We start from the raw sequence: 13,197 nt of genomic DNA, 5'->3' as shown, positions 1-13,197 counted from the left end.
TGGATTTGGAGGTATGGGAAGGAAGAAAAATCTTTATGGAGAAGAGTTGTTCATCACAAGTTTGGTGGTTACACGAAGGCCTTTTTGCCTAACAACTCTAATAAATATGTTGGTAAGAGTCGTGGGCTGGTATATTGAAGAGCAAAAGTTTTGTTGCACAGAACTCAACAAGTGAGTAATGATGGTAGATGTTTATTCTGGAAGGATGTATGACTCAATGATCAAGCAATTACATACATGTTTCCTGATTTATTTAACATAAGCAGATTACGAAATGCTAGTATTTAAGAAATGTTCGAGGTAAAAACAGGAAACAATTGGAATTTTGTTTTTTGCGGCTTTAAAACAAGAAGAGATTGAAGACACTGCTCATCTGCTTAATATGCTCTCAACATTCAACAACGACGTTGGTAGTGATCACAAGGTCTAGCAAACTAGAACCAAAAATTTCTCTGTGTTAAAGTTCTACAAGAATTTGGAAGATGATGGGATGCTCATTTTTCCTCACGAATGTGTTTGGAACCCAAAGATGCCACAAAAGGTGGTCTTTTTTATTTGGACTCTTTGTTATAATGTTGCTCCTACTGTGGACATTTTTTTTAATAAGAAAAACAGAGAAGTTGTCCAAAACAGAGCAGCTAACTGATGGTTACAGAACCGCATTCTGTTGAGCTAGGCATAGCACCAAGTTGAAAGCTTTCACCACAGTACATAGTAGTTTGGTTAGGAGTGATATCCTCTGCATCAAAAGATTGTAGAGTAGTAAATAATTCCTGTCACTATGGACACTATAAAAAGCTCTATCATGATCAATAGTTGTTTTTTATGTAAGGGAGCTGCTGAATCAAATCAACATCTCGTTTTGCATTGTGATACAATCAGATAAATATGGAATTATTTCTTATCTGTTTACGAGTTGTATTGGGTGTTTCAAGATTCTCTAAAAAGCACCATTTGGGAGTGGAAGAGAAAACATAAAACTAATGACAAAATAAGAAGAAATATTTAGGATATCATCCCTTTGCGATTTGGTGGGAAGTTTGGCTAAAGAGGAATGATAGAGTTTCTAATTGCAAATACAACACTATTGACAGAATCAAAGACAGTGTCAAGGCACTGATCTATAATCGTTGTGTACGAACAACTAGGAGGCTCCGTGTTTTCCTCTTTTTTTTCCTTTTTTTTTGTATAACTTTTTTGCAGATCCATTATTATCTTAATACACTCATTTTTAATAAATTTTGTTCTTTTCGTGTAAAGAAAAAGAATCGTAACTCATGGCTCTGATATATGGCTGGTGCGAGGCTTTTCACCCAGAGCTTGCTATTTCTTTTGGAACTTTGAAAATTAGATGCTCTGATTATTTGGGATCCACTCTTTTTGACGCTGTGCATGGCCTTTTCTTGTTTTCTGAATGCCTGATTCTGAAGCTCTGATCTCAGCTTTTTTATACTTGTACGTATTCTTTTTCTTCTAATATAATCTCACAGTTCAAAAAATTATAATATAATATTTGTACGTACTCTTTTTCTTCTAATATATAATCTCACAGTTCAAAAAATTATAGTATAAAAACGCAAATGTGCGGTGATTTTGTTTCGTTTATTTTTCTAGTACAGTATCAAAAGGTTGGGAAAACTGTATACATAATAGCTTCTGCAATAGAATGTATGTGAAGATAAATGTCTAAATCCACATAAAATAGACATTCATTTTTCCTAAAATTCTTTTCCAACCCCAACTTCTTAAACAAATGTGAAAATGACATGGTTTCATTTTTTTTTAGACATTGTCAAGGTGAATGTCAAGTTTTAGACATTCACTTTGACAATGTCAAGTCATCCTAGTAAGCTTTTGCTTACCTAAATTAATTGAAATATATTAAATAACCATTTTTAGCTCTAATAAATCTAAAAATTACTAAAGATAAAATTTATATTTAATCCATAAAAATTCACAATCAACACCATTGGAGAAGAACTATTTTTCCTCCCTAGAGTTATGGAAAAATTGGAATGAGTATGTTTTATTTGTGTTGCCACCTAAGAAACACACAACCACTATTGGAGAAGCTCTAAACAATACCATCGGTTGATGTTGCCGACTAGTTTCTGTCCTTGCCGCTTTCTAAAACATCGAAAAGTGAGAGACGTACGCTTCTAAATTATGCGAAGCTATAACAAATAAATAAAATAAACATGGAACCTGGTTATGCGTGAAGGAGTGTCTACCAGGGAATGCGCATAAAAGAGACAAAGGAATAGGAATTTGTTCAAGATACTAGGTTCAATGTTCAGGAGAGGAGAGAACGAATACAAAAAGAATCATGATGATTATACCATGATACCCTAGCTCCTTGTGAATTCCGTTCAATATTCAAGGAGTGCATGGCCGTTCTTAGTTGGTGGAGCGATTTGTCTTGTTAATTCCGTTAACGAACGAGACCTCATTCTGCTAACTAACTATGCGGAGGATTTCCTCCGCGACCAGCTTTTTAGAGGGACTATGATCATTTAGACCATGGAAGTTTGAGGCAATAACAGGTCTGTGATGCCCTTAAATGTTTTGGGCCGCACGCGCGCTACACTGATGTATTCAACGAGTATATATCCTTTGGCCGACAGGCCCGGATAATCTTCGAAAATTTCATCGTGATGGGGATAGATCATTGCAATGACCTTGGCCGGAATGACCAGACTACCGGACCCTTCAACAATGTTGAGCGTTAAGACCGTCGTTGCATCAGCATCTGGTGACATGCACATCTGGGTGGTAAGCCGTATACATGGATTCTTGTTCATGTGTACGCCCCATTCATTAGGGTCAACTTAGACGATGGTCATACCCTCAGCATGCGAACTTGTAAAACCACTAGTTGGCAGACTTGCTCTGCTTTCTAGGCAGGGATAAAGTGAATATGCTAATCTAACGGTCGTGAATACGTAAACCCAACTAGAGCGATGTGTTCATTCCCTGTTCATCACAACACGACACGGAATGTGTTAAGGATTACTCCTACCAATAGGTGGGTTGCGCCTAGGCAGGCAGACGGCCGATGTAAAAACTTTTGTCGCATTTTGGAGATAAGATCGTTTCGCGGTTTATCTCAGCTCTACCCGGTAATTATTACTGGAAAAGAGTTTCGGTTCTCGGTTCTCACCCTAGCTCCTTGTGAAACCTCGCTCTGACAGAATTGAAGAAATGAGTTTTGTCGTTAACATTTTTCTCATTTGTTCTTACTTGCTTCTTCTTCCACTCCCTTCTGCTTCTCATCCCTTATGCCTTGATTCAAGTAAGTCTCTCATTCTCTCTGCAGCTTTACCGCGCATATTGAAATTCTTTTAATGAAATCATGATTGTTTTTTGGTTTTTTTAAATGCTACAGAGGCACCATTTAGGCCGAAAATCCCTTTGGAATTTTGTCCTAACGATGAGAGTGTTTGCTGCGACTCCAACCAGGAGTTGGAATTGAAGAAAGCATTTCAGTCTATGAACATTTCTCACCCTGATTGCGCTTCTCTTGTTAAGTCTATACTTTGTGCGGTACGATTTGATCCTAGCTTGCTATTTTATATTGGTTGGACTGAATATTCAGCATGTCAACATACGTGCTGTCTAAAATTCTTAACTAGTTAAGCATGAATGTTAATCATGCTTATTGAGTTTCAATTGTTTGCTAATGTACTTACATGCCAGCATGCCACTATATTATTTTATTTTGAAATTGATATTTGAGATATCAACTTCTCGGGCAATAAATTGAAAAGCAGAAATTCAAATTGGAATATATGGAAGCATCAACCAGGTTGAAATCTTAAATAAGTTGAACAAGAGTGTGATAGATGCAACTTGATGTAAAAAACAAAAGGGCAGAAACCTAGTTTTAGATAGAAAAGATGACATGGTAGTACTAGAGGCAACAAGAGTTGTAAATATCTTATATGGAGAAGCTTAGTACCCAGTTCATGGAGATCAGATTGGTGGTGGAATTTCCGCTCACCTTTTTCATACCTTAGTACTCAGTTCATAGAGATGAGAGAGGTAATATTCGATATACTTGAGGTGACTGTTCAACCTAGACCCATTGACGAAAAAATATTTACCCAAGACTTGATGTTTGATGCTAATGTACAGGAAGAAGACATGGAACTCTAAACTAGAGTTGGACATAAAAAAAGAAAAGCAAGAGACTCATTGGGTAGCTGCAAGTTCTTCCTCTGCTTCACGAAGTAGCTTTTCATTGGTAACAATTGCAGCATTAGTCACATTAGCTTTAGTTGCAACTTCAGCTACAAGCCGTTCCTGAGTAGCTGCATGTGCCTGGGCTTCTACCCGCAGTAGGACCAGATTCCTTCGCAGCTTAGCAATAACGCTTGGAAGTTGCGCCCGCCGAGCATTTACCTTGGTCTCAATTTCCTTCAAAAGAACTTCCATCCAATTAACATTGAAGTTCAGACGTTGAGCGGAAGCTATTACCTTACCCCACCCTTTTAACTTCTCCGCTGAAGGAGGAACTTGCTCAGCTTTAGTCATATCATCGGCAATTTGCAACAGGCTGCGAGTCAAAGAAACCAATGTGTTCATCTCGGGAAGGATTTCCATACTAGGAATGTGACCCTGGTTTTTCACAATCTCCGTGTACATGGCCTCATGTTCTGGAGGAACCCAAAAATCGTACACCAGCACATAGCCGCCACAACCAATCAGTGAATCACGCTCAACCAACTGCTCAAACATAACAGTCCTTCTGCTTTGACCGGAGGACTGAGCAGTGGAACCTAGCTCATTTGAGACAAGAGGAACACCTTGATTGGTACTAGATGGAGTACTTAAAGCAGCTAGAGAGGCAATACTACTCTTGCGGCGTTTAGTCCTGCCATCTTTGCTGGCGCCTTTCTTAGCCTCATGAACCTCATGCTTTCTCGTAGCTGAAACCTCAAAAATAAAAGTAAAAAGAGAGATAAGAAAAATAAAGGACTTTAGACAAACACATCAATAAACATTCCGTGCCAACCCATTCATCCCAGTTGTTGATGCTGATGGTTTTTTCATTTATAGAAGTCAAAATACGTTATCAGCCAGACATACTGGATTCTTGCCTGTACCCTGCTGTTTTAGTTTAAGCTCCTCTTGCAGTTTCTTGTTCTCTTCAGTGAATTTCAACAAATGTTCCGCGCCAACCCAATCATCCCAGCTGTTGATAACGGTTTTAACATTTTTATAAGACAAAATATATTACTAAGCCAAACTTGAAAATTTAAAGACAGTAATATCACGAAAATTTAGATTCCTTTTACTTTTTACTCAATATACAATCTATTATGATTCCACTTCATGATGGGAAGGCATAAAAAATCTGTTAAGTACCACTATTTAACTAGACACTAAATCCATGTTTCTTTATGGCACTGTCAACAAAATGAATTTTACACAAGTTTTTCTTAGACCAATTATATTTAGTTAAAAGGCACAGAACTCATACACAGGAAACTGCAGAAATAAGGGTATGTCCTATGATAGGTAAGTGCGAGAGAGAAAGAACAGTTAAGTATGAGTTAACTTGCATATCCCACACACAAGTCAATAAATTTCTTTAAGACTAAGGTAAAAAGAGCATAAACTCACTTTCTGTTCCAACCCTGCAAAAGAAAGATAGTGTGTTAATAATAGAAGGGTGACCAATCATTCAATTTCTCAACTTTGTGCAGTTAGCAGTAAAACAGTTCACTAGGAAATACAATAAGCACCAGCTCAAAAGAAAAACAAATTTACAAGAAAATAAGAAACTTTACTCACAAGGTAATGGATAAAATATCTCTTTTCCTCCGTAACTTTCTGCATCTTAACTTTTAGGACCTTCATGAACAAATGAAGTATATGTAAGCCATGATAGAACCTAAATAATGATTCAACAGAAGGTAACAAAACCTGTAATTGACACATCGAATAACACATGCTTACTTTATTCCTTATGAAGAACAAGTAATGTAATTCAGATTTTATAAGGTACTACATGAATTATAACTATACGGTAAAAATTATTTCTTTGTTGATGATGATGCAGGCGGCTCTCTTGTGGGGACTAAAAGTGATTCCTATTAATCAAGAAGTAACTCCAAATCCAATATCCCTACAAATTCTTCCATTTTACTGCACTGTGAATTTGGCCAGCTTTAAATTCGGCACCCACGGGGTCAGCCATTACTAGTTAAGAATGGCATTACTTAGAGATGACGAATGGCAGAAACCTAAACCAGTCCATCACCAAATAAATATAGAACTTTCAGTAGTTTCAGTTCAATCAATATGAGAAAACCTAAAATTAGATACTACTATATGTTCAAAACCCTAGATGAAAGCAGAAATTGAAAGTATGATAATTCATTTCAAACAAATGTTTCTTTTCATTCAGATAAAATTTCAACCTTCAAACATTTTCAGTAACAAATTCTGGCCTAAGATTGAAAAAATTAGGTTTTTTTTTATGTTATGAACCTTCGCATCGTGAATACGAGGACCGTGATAAGCAAAAACTCTTTCACCTTCAATATATTCAGAAATACCTAAAGAAGAAGGATCTGCTTCACAACTAGTATTCGCAGAATAATCACCGACAACATCGGCGTCTGTTTCTTGTTGAACACCTCCTGATTTAGGGCAACCCATTTTGGCGGGAAGATTAATGAGAGTGGTGTAGGATAATAATGTTACTTGATCTGTGTTTTTGTTTGATGATAAAGATATTTGTTTCCGAGAAGATTTGGAACTGAGAATGATGAGGGTTTTGCCTTTGCCGCCTAAAATACCCCCCAAACTAAGAATAAAGGGGGAAATTTCAGTTTGGTCGTTTTGACCGCTGTTGTTCACAGGGCCACAAAATGTTATATACAGGGCCACATAAAGTAAACTCCTGTCACCAAAAAGTAAAAAGTTGAAAAAGTTGACTCTTCTTTTCTCATCATTGGAGTTCAGATACACAGGGCCAATTGTACCGCTTTACTCCGCCGCACCACCACCGGTTAATCCCAGAACTCCACTGAACCACCACCGGATAATCCAAAAACTTAGTTTATGAAATTCGACGAAGGTCGCTTAATTTGCGGGTAAGACGAACACAAGCATTGGGGAAACTATGACGATAATCGAAAATCATAATGAAATAATCAATCAAAATCAAGGTAACAAACTAATTTTTGTATTTGAGAAACTGAATTTTCCCATTCATACCCAGAGCATTACAAGACTTCCAACAACTTTGAATATACTTCCTTGACAAACTAAAAACCGTAACATCACAAAATACCTAAAGTTCCAAACTCTAAATTCAACCTTACAAAAATCTCAAATCCATGAGCAAACCACTGGTGCGTTTCATCCACCTCCTTTTGCATCTTCTAATACCTTGAATAGTATCTCTCGGCACTTCTCCTCCTTTGCATAGTTCTTCCTCTCCTATACTTTCTCTTCCTGACATTTTCCAATCCAAATATGTTGTTGTTGTTTCTTTCTTTCTTTTGGTTTGGTTTGTGTCTGCTGATAACATACATAAGCATACTTTAAAAAAAAAAAAATAATAATAAAATAAAAAAAGGGATAAGCAATAAGCCCTGACTGGAACTGATGTCCATTCCCACAAAAAAAAAAAAAAAATCCTTTTCATGTTTTATGTCTTACTACAGACCTTTTGAAGATAATAATCATCTAGAATTAAGATTACGGTGAACTGAAAAAGATTAGGAGCAAGAGTCACATCTACCGGCGGTGGTTACCTTTTGTGAATTTTTTGGGTTAATGTTTTACATGACGTGGCTCGGAGTGCATCTAACACTTTCTCGAAGAGATCAAAATATTCGGCCCTCACAGACTTTTCGGTCGTGTATTTAAGATTCCAGCCGTGTTAATATCTAGGGTCGTCGTTTTTAGGTGGTCCCAAATTATGGTCCACTAATAAAAGGGATTTTATTTTATTTTTGAAGAGAAAAAGAGCTCAAAGGAGCTTCACTTTATCGAAGGACCTCAAACAGAGAGGTTTGAACAGATATACAAAGAGATTGAGAATTTGCGTTCCACCATATATTTACATTCTCATGCATATCATATTGGCATAACAAATGTGCCAAATTATTTGCACTTTTAGGAACATAAACAAAGTTTTCATTAATAAAAGAAGTTGATATATCTCTAACTTCTAAAATCACATACCTAATACTCTAGGGAATGTCATAAACATCACCAAGCACAGCATAAGTAACATTGGCAGCATCACCTTCTATGACTTTGGTAAAGCCAAATCTTCTACCCAATTCAACTCCCAGTTTGCAGGCTATAGACTCCACTAGTAAAGAAGAAGTAGAGTCAAAAGTGCTGGTAGCACATCCCAGAAACGCACCGATGTGATCTCTAGCAATTGCGCCTGCATCGCCATTATTAGGAATGAATGTTGTGTTAACATTGATCTTGATAAAAAGGTGAGAAGGAAGATACCAGTCTGGTAGCCGATGGCCCTAGAGATCAGCAGCTGAAAATTCTGAAATATCGCGAATACACAAGTTGAAATCCTGGGTAGCATTCTTGATAATAATGCTTTCTGAGAAAGTAGCATGTGAGAAAACAATGTCGTTTCTCATCTTCCACAAGTTCCAGAGTATGCACATCTTCATTAAAAAGTGTTAGAGCATTGCTCGGTCGAACTTGCATGCGTTGCTATCTCAAGCATGTTTGTCAATGTTAGTGATAAAAACTATAAGTCTTGATTTCTAGCCTACATAGCTAAAGGTCTCGGACTAGGATAGAAAGTGTAGTTGAGATCAAGACTCCAAGACAATCATCATACAATACGAAGGACTACTCAAGGAAATGGTGGATCTTCATCGACTAAAAGGTATGTGGAGACTTGAACTTATCTGTCACTCAAAAGTCTATCTATTCTATCTCCTACTCTTGAGACAAAAGTCGTGCTGATGTATAGACTTTCATTATACACATTTGTTATTTCGAGCCGAGTTTAACTCGCCTATCTATTTCTCGAAATATGTGTTGGTAAGCTTTCGCTTTAGCCAAATTCATCTTTACCTAGTGACGAATATCATGTTATGTTTCAATCACTTTGGAAATTTCTCTGACAAAAAATAGTCTGTGAATAACGGCTATACAACGTCCTCTGAGAATGTTTCAATGATTGAAATGAGAGTTTAGATTACATAACCATTGGTAGGATATAAGCGTTGTTGTGGAAACACATATATGTATAAGTCCTTATTCCTTGAACCAAAGTTTGCGAACTTTGTTGATCAAGAGAAACGAATGTGGCGTAAGCCAAGTCCGCAAACTGGCGGAAGTTCTTGACCCGAGAATTTCTGCTCGAGTTTGTGAACTCCTTCCGTGAGCTGAAGTCCGCGAACCCAGTCCGCGAACTTGAGCAGGTTATATCTAAAATCGGTTGTTCTCGAACTCATGTTTATATAAACTAAGGAATGCTTTTGCAAACCGTGGCTATAAAATTCATGAACCGATTCGAGTGAATCAAACCATTTTTGCTTTGATTTTGTCTTGTGTAGTTACATAAAATCTAAGCAATTGAACAACTCTCTAACTAGTTCATTTGAGTCATTTGAACTAGTTATGGTGAAGAAGAATATGGTGGATATGAAAGTGATCATATGTCTAACCATTTGGTTAACTATTGTTGAACCAACAAATGTTAATGTTTGGGAACGGTTCGTAAACCCAAAATTGGACATTTCATTTGTGTGTAACAAGCTAAGTTTTCGATCCAATGGTTGAGAAATATTAGATTGAATCTAATCAGGTTTCTAACGGTGAATATTGAATGCTTTGTTATCAAGCTAAAATTGATTGCAAATCCTGATTTGAAAACTATGTAAGGGAGAACTCTAGCAACTGGGAAACCTAATCCCCACACCTTACGTGTGATACTAGTTGCATAGCTAGAGTCGATTCTCCTTTAACCTTTAGTTTCTTCTTCTAAAACCAGGTTAACGACTTAAAGACTTCATTGGGATTGTGAAGCCAGACCGATACTACTTTTCTTGTAGTTGTGTGATCTGATCTTGCATTTTATGTCGTTACGAGTACGATTGTAATAATTGGCTCGAGATTTATATCTCCGATAGGCAAGATAGAAAAGTAATCACAAACACTTCGTCTCATCGTTTGTGATTCCACAATATCTTTTTTCGCTGCGTCGATTAGGATTATTGTGAGGTGATCAATAATTATAGGCTGTTCTTCGGGAATATAAGACCGGTTTATTGATTGGTTCCTGTTCACCTTGATTTATCAAAAGACGGAACAAAACTCGTAGGTATATTCGTGGGAGACGGATTTATCTATTATCGTAGATTTTTCTGTGTGATACAGATTTTTTTATTAAAGTCTTCGACTTTGGGTCGTAGCAACTCTTAGTTGTGGGTGAGATCAGCTAAGGGAATCAAGTACGTAGCATCTTGCTGGGATCAGAGGCGTAGGAGAATAATTGTACGTTGGATCTGCGTCAGATTGATTAGGGTTCAACTACAGTCCAGACCGAAGTTAATTTGGAGTAGGCTAGTGTCTGTAGCGACTTAATACAGTGTATGTTCAATCTGGACTAGGTCCCGGGGTTTTTCTGCATTTGCGCTTTCCTCGTTAACAAAATTCTGGTGTCTGTGTTATTTCTTTTCCGCATTATATTTTGTTATATAATTGAAATATCACAGGTTGTGCGTTATTCAATCAATTAAAATATCCGACCTTTTGGTTGTTGATTTAAATTGATTGACACTTGGATATTGGTCTTTGGTACCATCCAAGTTATCTCTCTTTGATAAAGACTCGCAGATTTATATTTGCTTGAGTAAAGATCAAATCGAGAAATTGAGATATAAACTCTTTGATACACTTTTATCTAGATTGAGTCTGACTGTGTAGTTGATTCTCTAGAAAGTATATTGAAGTTTGTCCATACAGATTGCAAAGCGAAATATTGGGTGTAGTTGTTGTACCCCCACTTTTTCAGTTAGTTTAATTGAATTTTTTGGATTCAAATTCATACTTGTATGTGATTTGTTATGTCCAAAGAAATCCTTCTTTTCTTTCGAAATTAAGGACGCTCTTGTTGTTCTTTCGGGAATGACATTTTATGGGGGAGAGTTCTTTTGAACTTGTGCTTAATTGTCAAATCTTTGTGGAGAGTGCGGCTATGGAATATTTTAGGGGTTATCTTGTATCTTTACAAACTCCTTGATGAATGCATTTAGCTCCGGCTTTATGATTGCATCTAAATAAGATGATATGCTTTTGCTTTCTTTTGGTCAAGAAATGTCTCTTTCGGAAATTTCATTAGGATCCCGTTCTTGTACCTTTGCCAATTTTATTGACAAAAAGGGGGATAATTAATATGTAGTTCACACTACAAATACATATGGTTTTCGGATAATTATGTAAGGGGGAGTGGTTTCCATGTGAGATGGAGTATTGACTAAGGGGGAGTGATACATATCACCATAGTATTGTTGTTGAAGTTGTGATACAATTGGACTTTGACGTTGTGTAATGAAACTATGACATTGTATAACAATGATTGAGAACTATTGTTTTCTTGTTGTAATAGCTACGGATTTTCAAAAACGATGATGCTAAACTTACAACCTTTTGGATCATTGGAGTACTTGGAAGTGACGAAGATTCGAGTAATGTTGAAGATTAGGTAAGAGGAATAGGAGCTACAAAAGTTAATTTATTTATTTTTTTGTATTGCATATGTATTAATAATTTCGTCACTAAAATTGACAAAGGGGGAGATTGTTAGAGCATTGCTCGGTCGAACTCGCATGCGTTGATATCTCAAGCATGTTTGTCAATGTTAGTGATCAAAACTATAAGTCTTGATTTCTAGCCTACATAGCTAAAGGTCTCGGACTAGGATAGAAAGTGTAGTTGAGCTCAAGACTCCATGGCAATCATCATACAAGACAAAGGACTACTCAAGGAACTGGTGGATCTTCATCGACTAAAAGGTATGTGGAGACTTGAACTTATCTATCACTCAAAAGTCTATCTATTCTATCTCCTACTCTTGAGAAAAAAGTCGTGATGATATATAGACTTTCATTACACACATTTTCTATTTCGAGCCGAGTTTAACTCGCCTATCTATTTCTCGAAATATGTGTTGGTAAGCTTTCGCTTTAGCCAAATTCATCTTTACCTAGTGACGAATGTCATGTTATGTTTCAATCACTTTGGAAATTTCTTTGACGAAAAATGGTCTGTGAATAACGGCTATATAACGTCCTCTGAGAATGTTTCAATGATTGAAATAGAGTTTAGATTACATAACCATTGGTAGGATATAAGCATTGTTGTGGAAACACATATATGTATAAGTCCTTATTCCTTGAACCAAAGTTTGCGAACTTTGTTGATCAAGAGAAACGGAATGTGGCGTGAGCCAAGTCCGCGAACTCAGTCCACAAACTTAGTCCGCGAACTGGCGGAAGTTCTCGACTCGAGAATTTCTGCTGGACTTTGTGAACTTTTTCCGTGAGCTTAAGTCCGCGAACCCAGTCCGCGAACTTGAGCAGGTTATATCTAAAATCGGTTGTTCTTGAACTCATGTTTATATAAACTAAGGAATGCTTTTGCAAACCGTGGCTATAAAGTTCATGAACTGATTCGAGTGAATCAAACCGTTTTTGCTTAGGTTGTGTCTTGTGTAGTTACATAAGATATAAGCAATTGAACAACTCTCTAACTAGTTCATTTGAGTCATTTGAACTAGTTATGGTGAAGAAGAATATGGTGGATATGAAAGTGATCATATGGCTAACCATTTGGTTTACTATTGTTGAACCAACAAATATTAATGTTTGGGAACAGTTCGTAAACCCAAAATTGGACATTTCATTTGTGTGTAACAAGCTAAGTTTTCGATCCAACGGTTGAGAAATATTAGATTGAATCTAATCAGGTTTTCATTTAACGGTGAATATTGAATGCTTTGTTATACTTGGAAACTAAAACTCATCTATCACTTGGAAAGTCTATTTATACTCTATCTCCTATATTGAGACAAAAGTCGTATTACTATATAGTTTTTGATTATATACATTTGAGATTTTGAGCTGAGTTTAAATCGCTTACATATTTCTCGAAATATGTGTTGGTAAGCTTTCGCTTCAACCAAGTTCATCTTAT

At 36.6% G+C, this 13,197-nt stretch overlaps 1 protein-coding gene across 1 annotated transcript; it reads right to left on the bottom strand.

The window, feature by feature from the left end:
• Positions 1 to 3,911: 3,911 nt before the first annotated feature.
• On the bottom strand, positions 3,912 to 7,907 carry LOC113331616. Its single transcript, XM_026578308.1, has 6 exons — positions 7,770 to 7,907; positions 6,496 to 7,530; positions 5,797 to 5,856; positions 5,626 to 5,639; positions 5,089 to 5,194; positions 3,912 to 4,935 (listed from the first exon to the last, which is right to left on the bottom strand). Exons 2-6 carry the CDS (start codon positions 6,664 to 6,666, stop codon positions 4,192 to 4,194), a joined length of 1,095 nt encoding a protein of 364 aa, XP_026434093.1. The 5' UTR covers positions 6,667 to 7,530; positions 7,770 to 7,907; the 3' UTR covers positions 3,912 to 4,191.
• Between the last annotated feature and the right edge of the window lie 5,290 nt (positions 7,908 to 13,197).

Source organism: Papaver somniferum, unplaced genomic scaffold (assembly GCF_003573695.1).
Source record: "Papaver somniferum cultivar HN1 unplaced genomic scaffold, ASM357369v1 unplaced-scaffold_125, whole genome shotgun sequence".
NCBI lineage: Eukaryota > Viridiplantae > Streptophyta > Magnoliopsida > Ranunculales > Papaveraceae > Papaver > Papaver somniferum.
This window is presented reverse-complemented; position numbering and strand designations above follow the sequence as displayed.

Coding starts and splice junctions, on each gene's coding strand:
- LOC113331616 (XM_026578308.1), bottom strand. CDS start 6,666: ATGGGTTGCCCTAAATCAGGAGGTGTTCAACAAGAAACAGACGCCGAT. Junction 5,857..6,495: donor CTCGTATTCACGATGCGAAG/GTTCATAACATA, acceptor TTGTTCATGAAG/GTCCTAAAAGTTAAGATGCA. Junction 4,936..5,088: donor AGGGTACAGGCAAGAATCCA/GTATGTCTGGCT, acceptor TTTATTTTTGAG/GTTTCAGCTACGAGAAAGCA.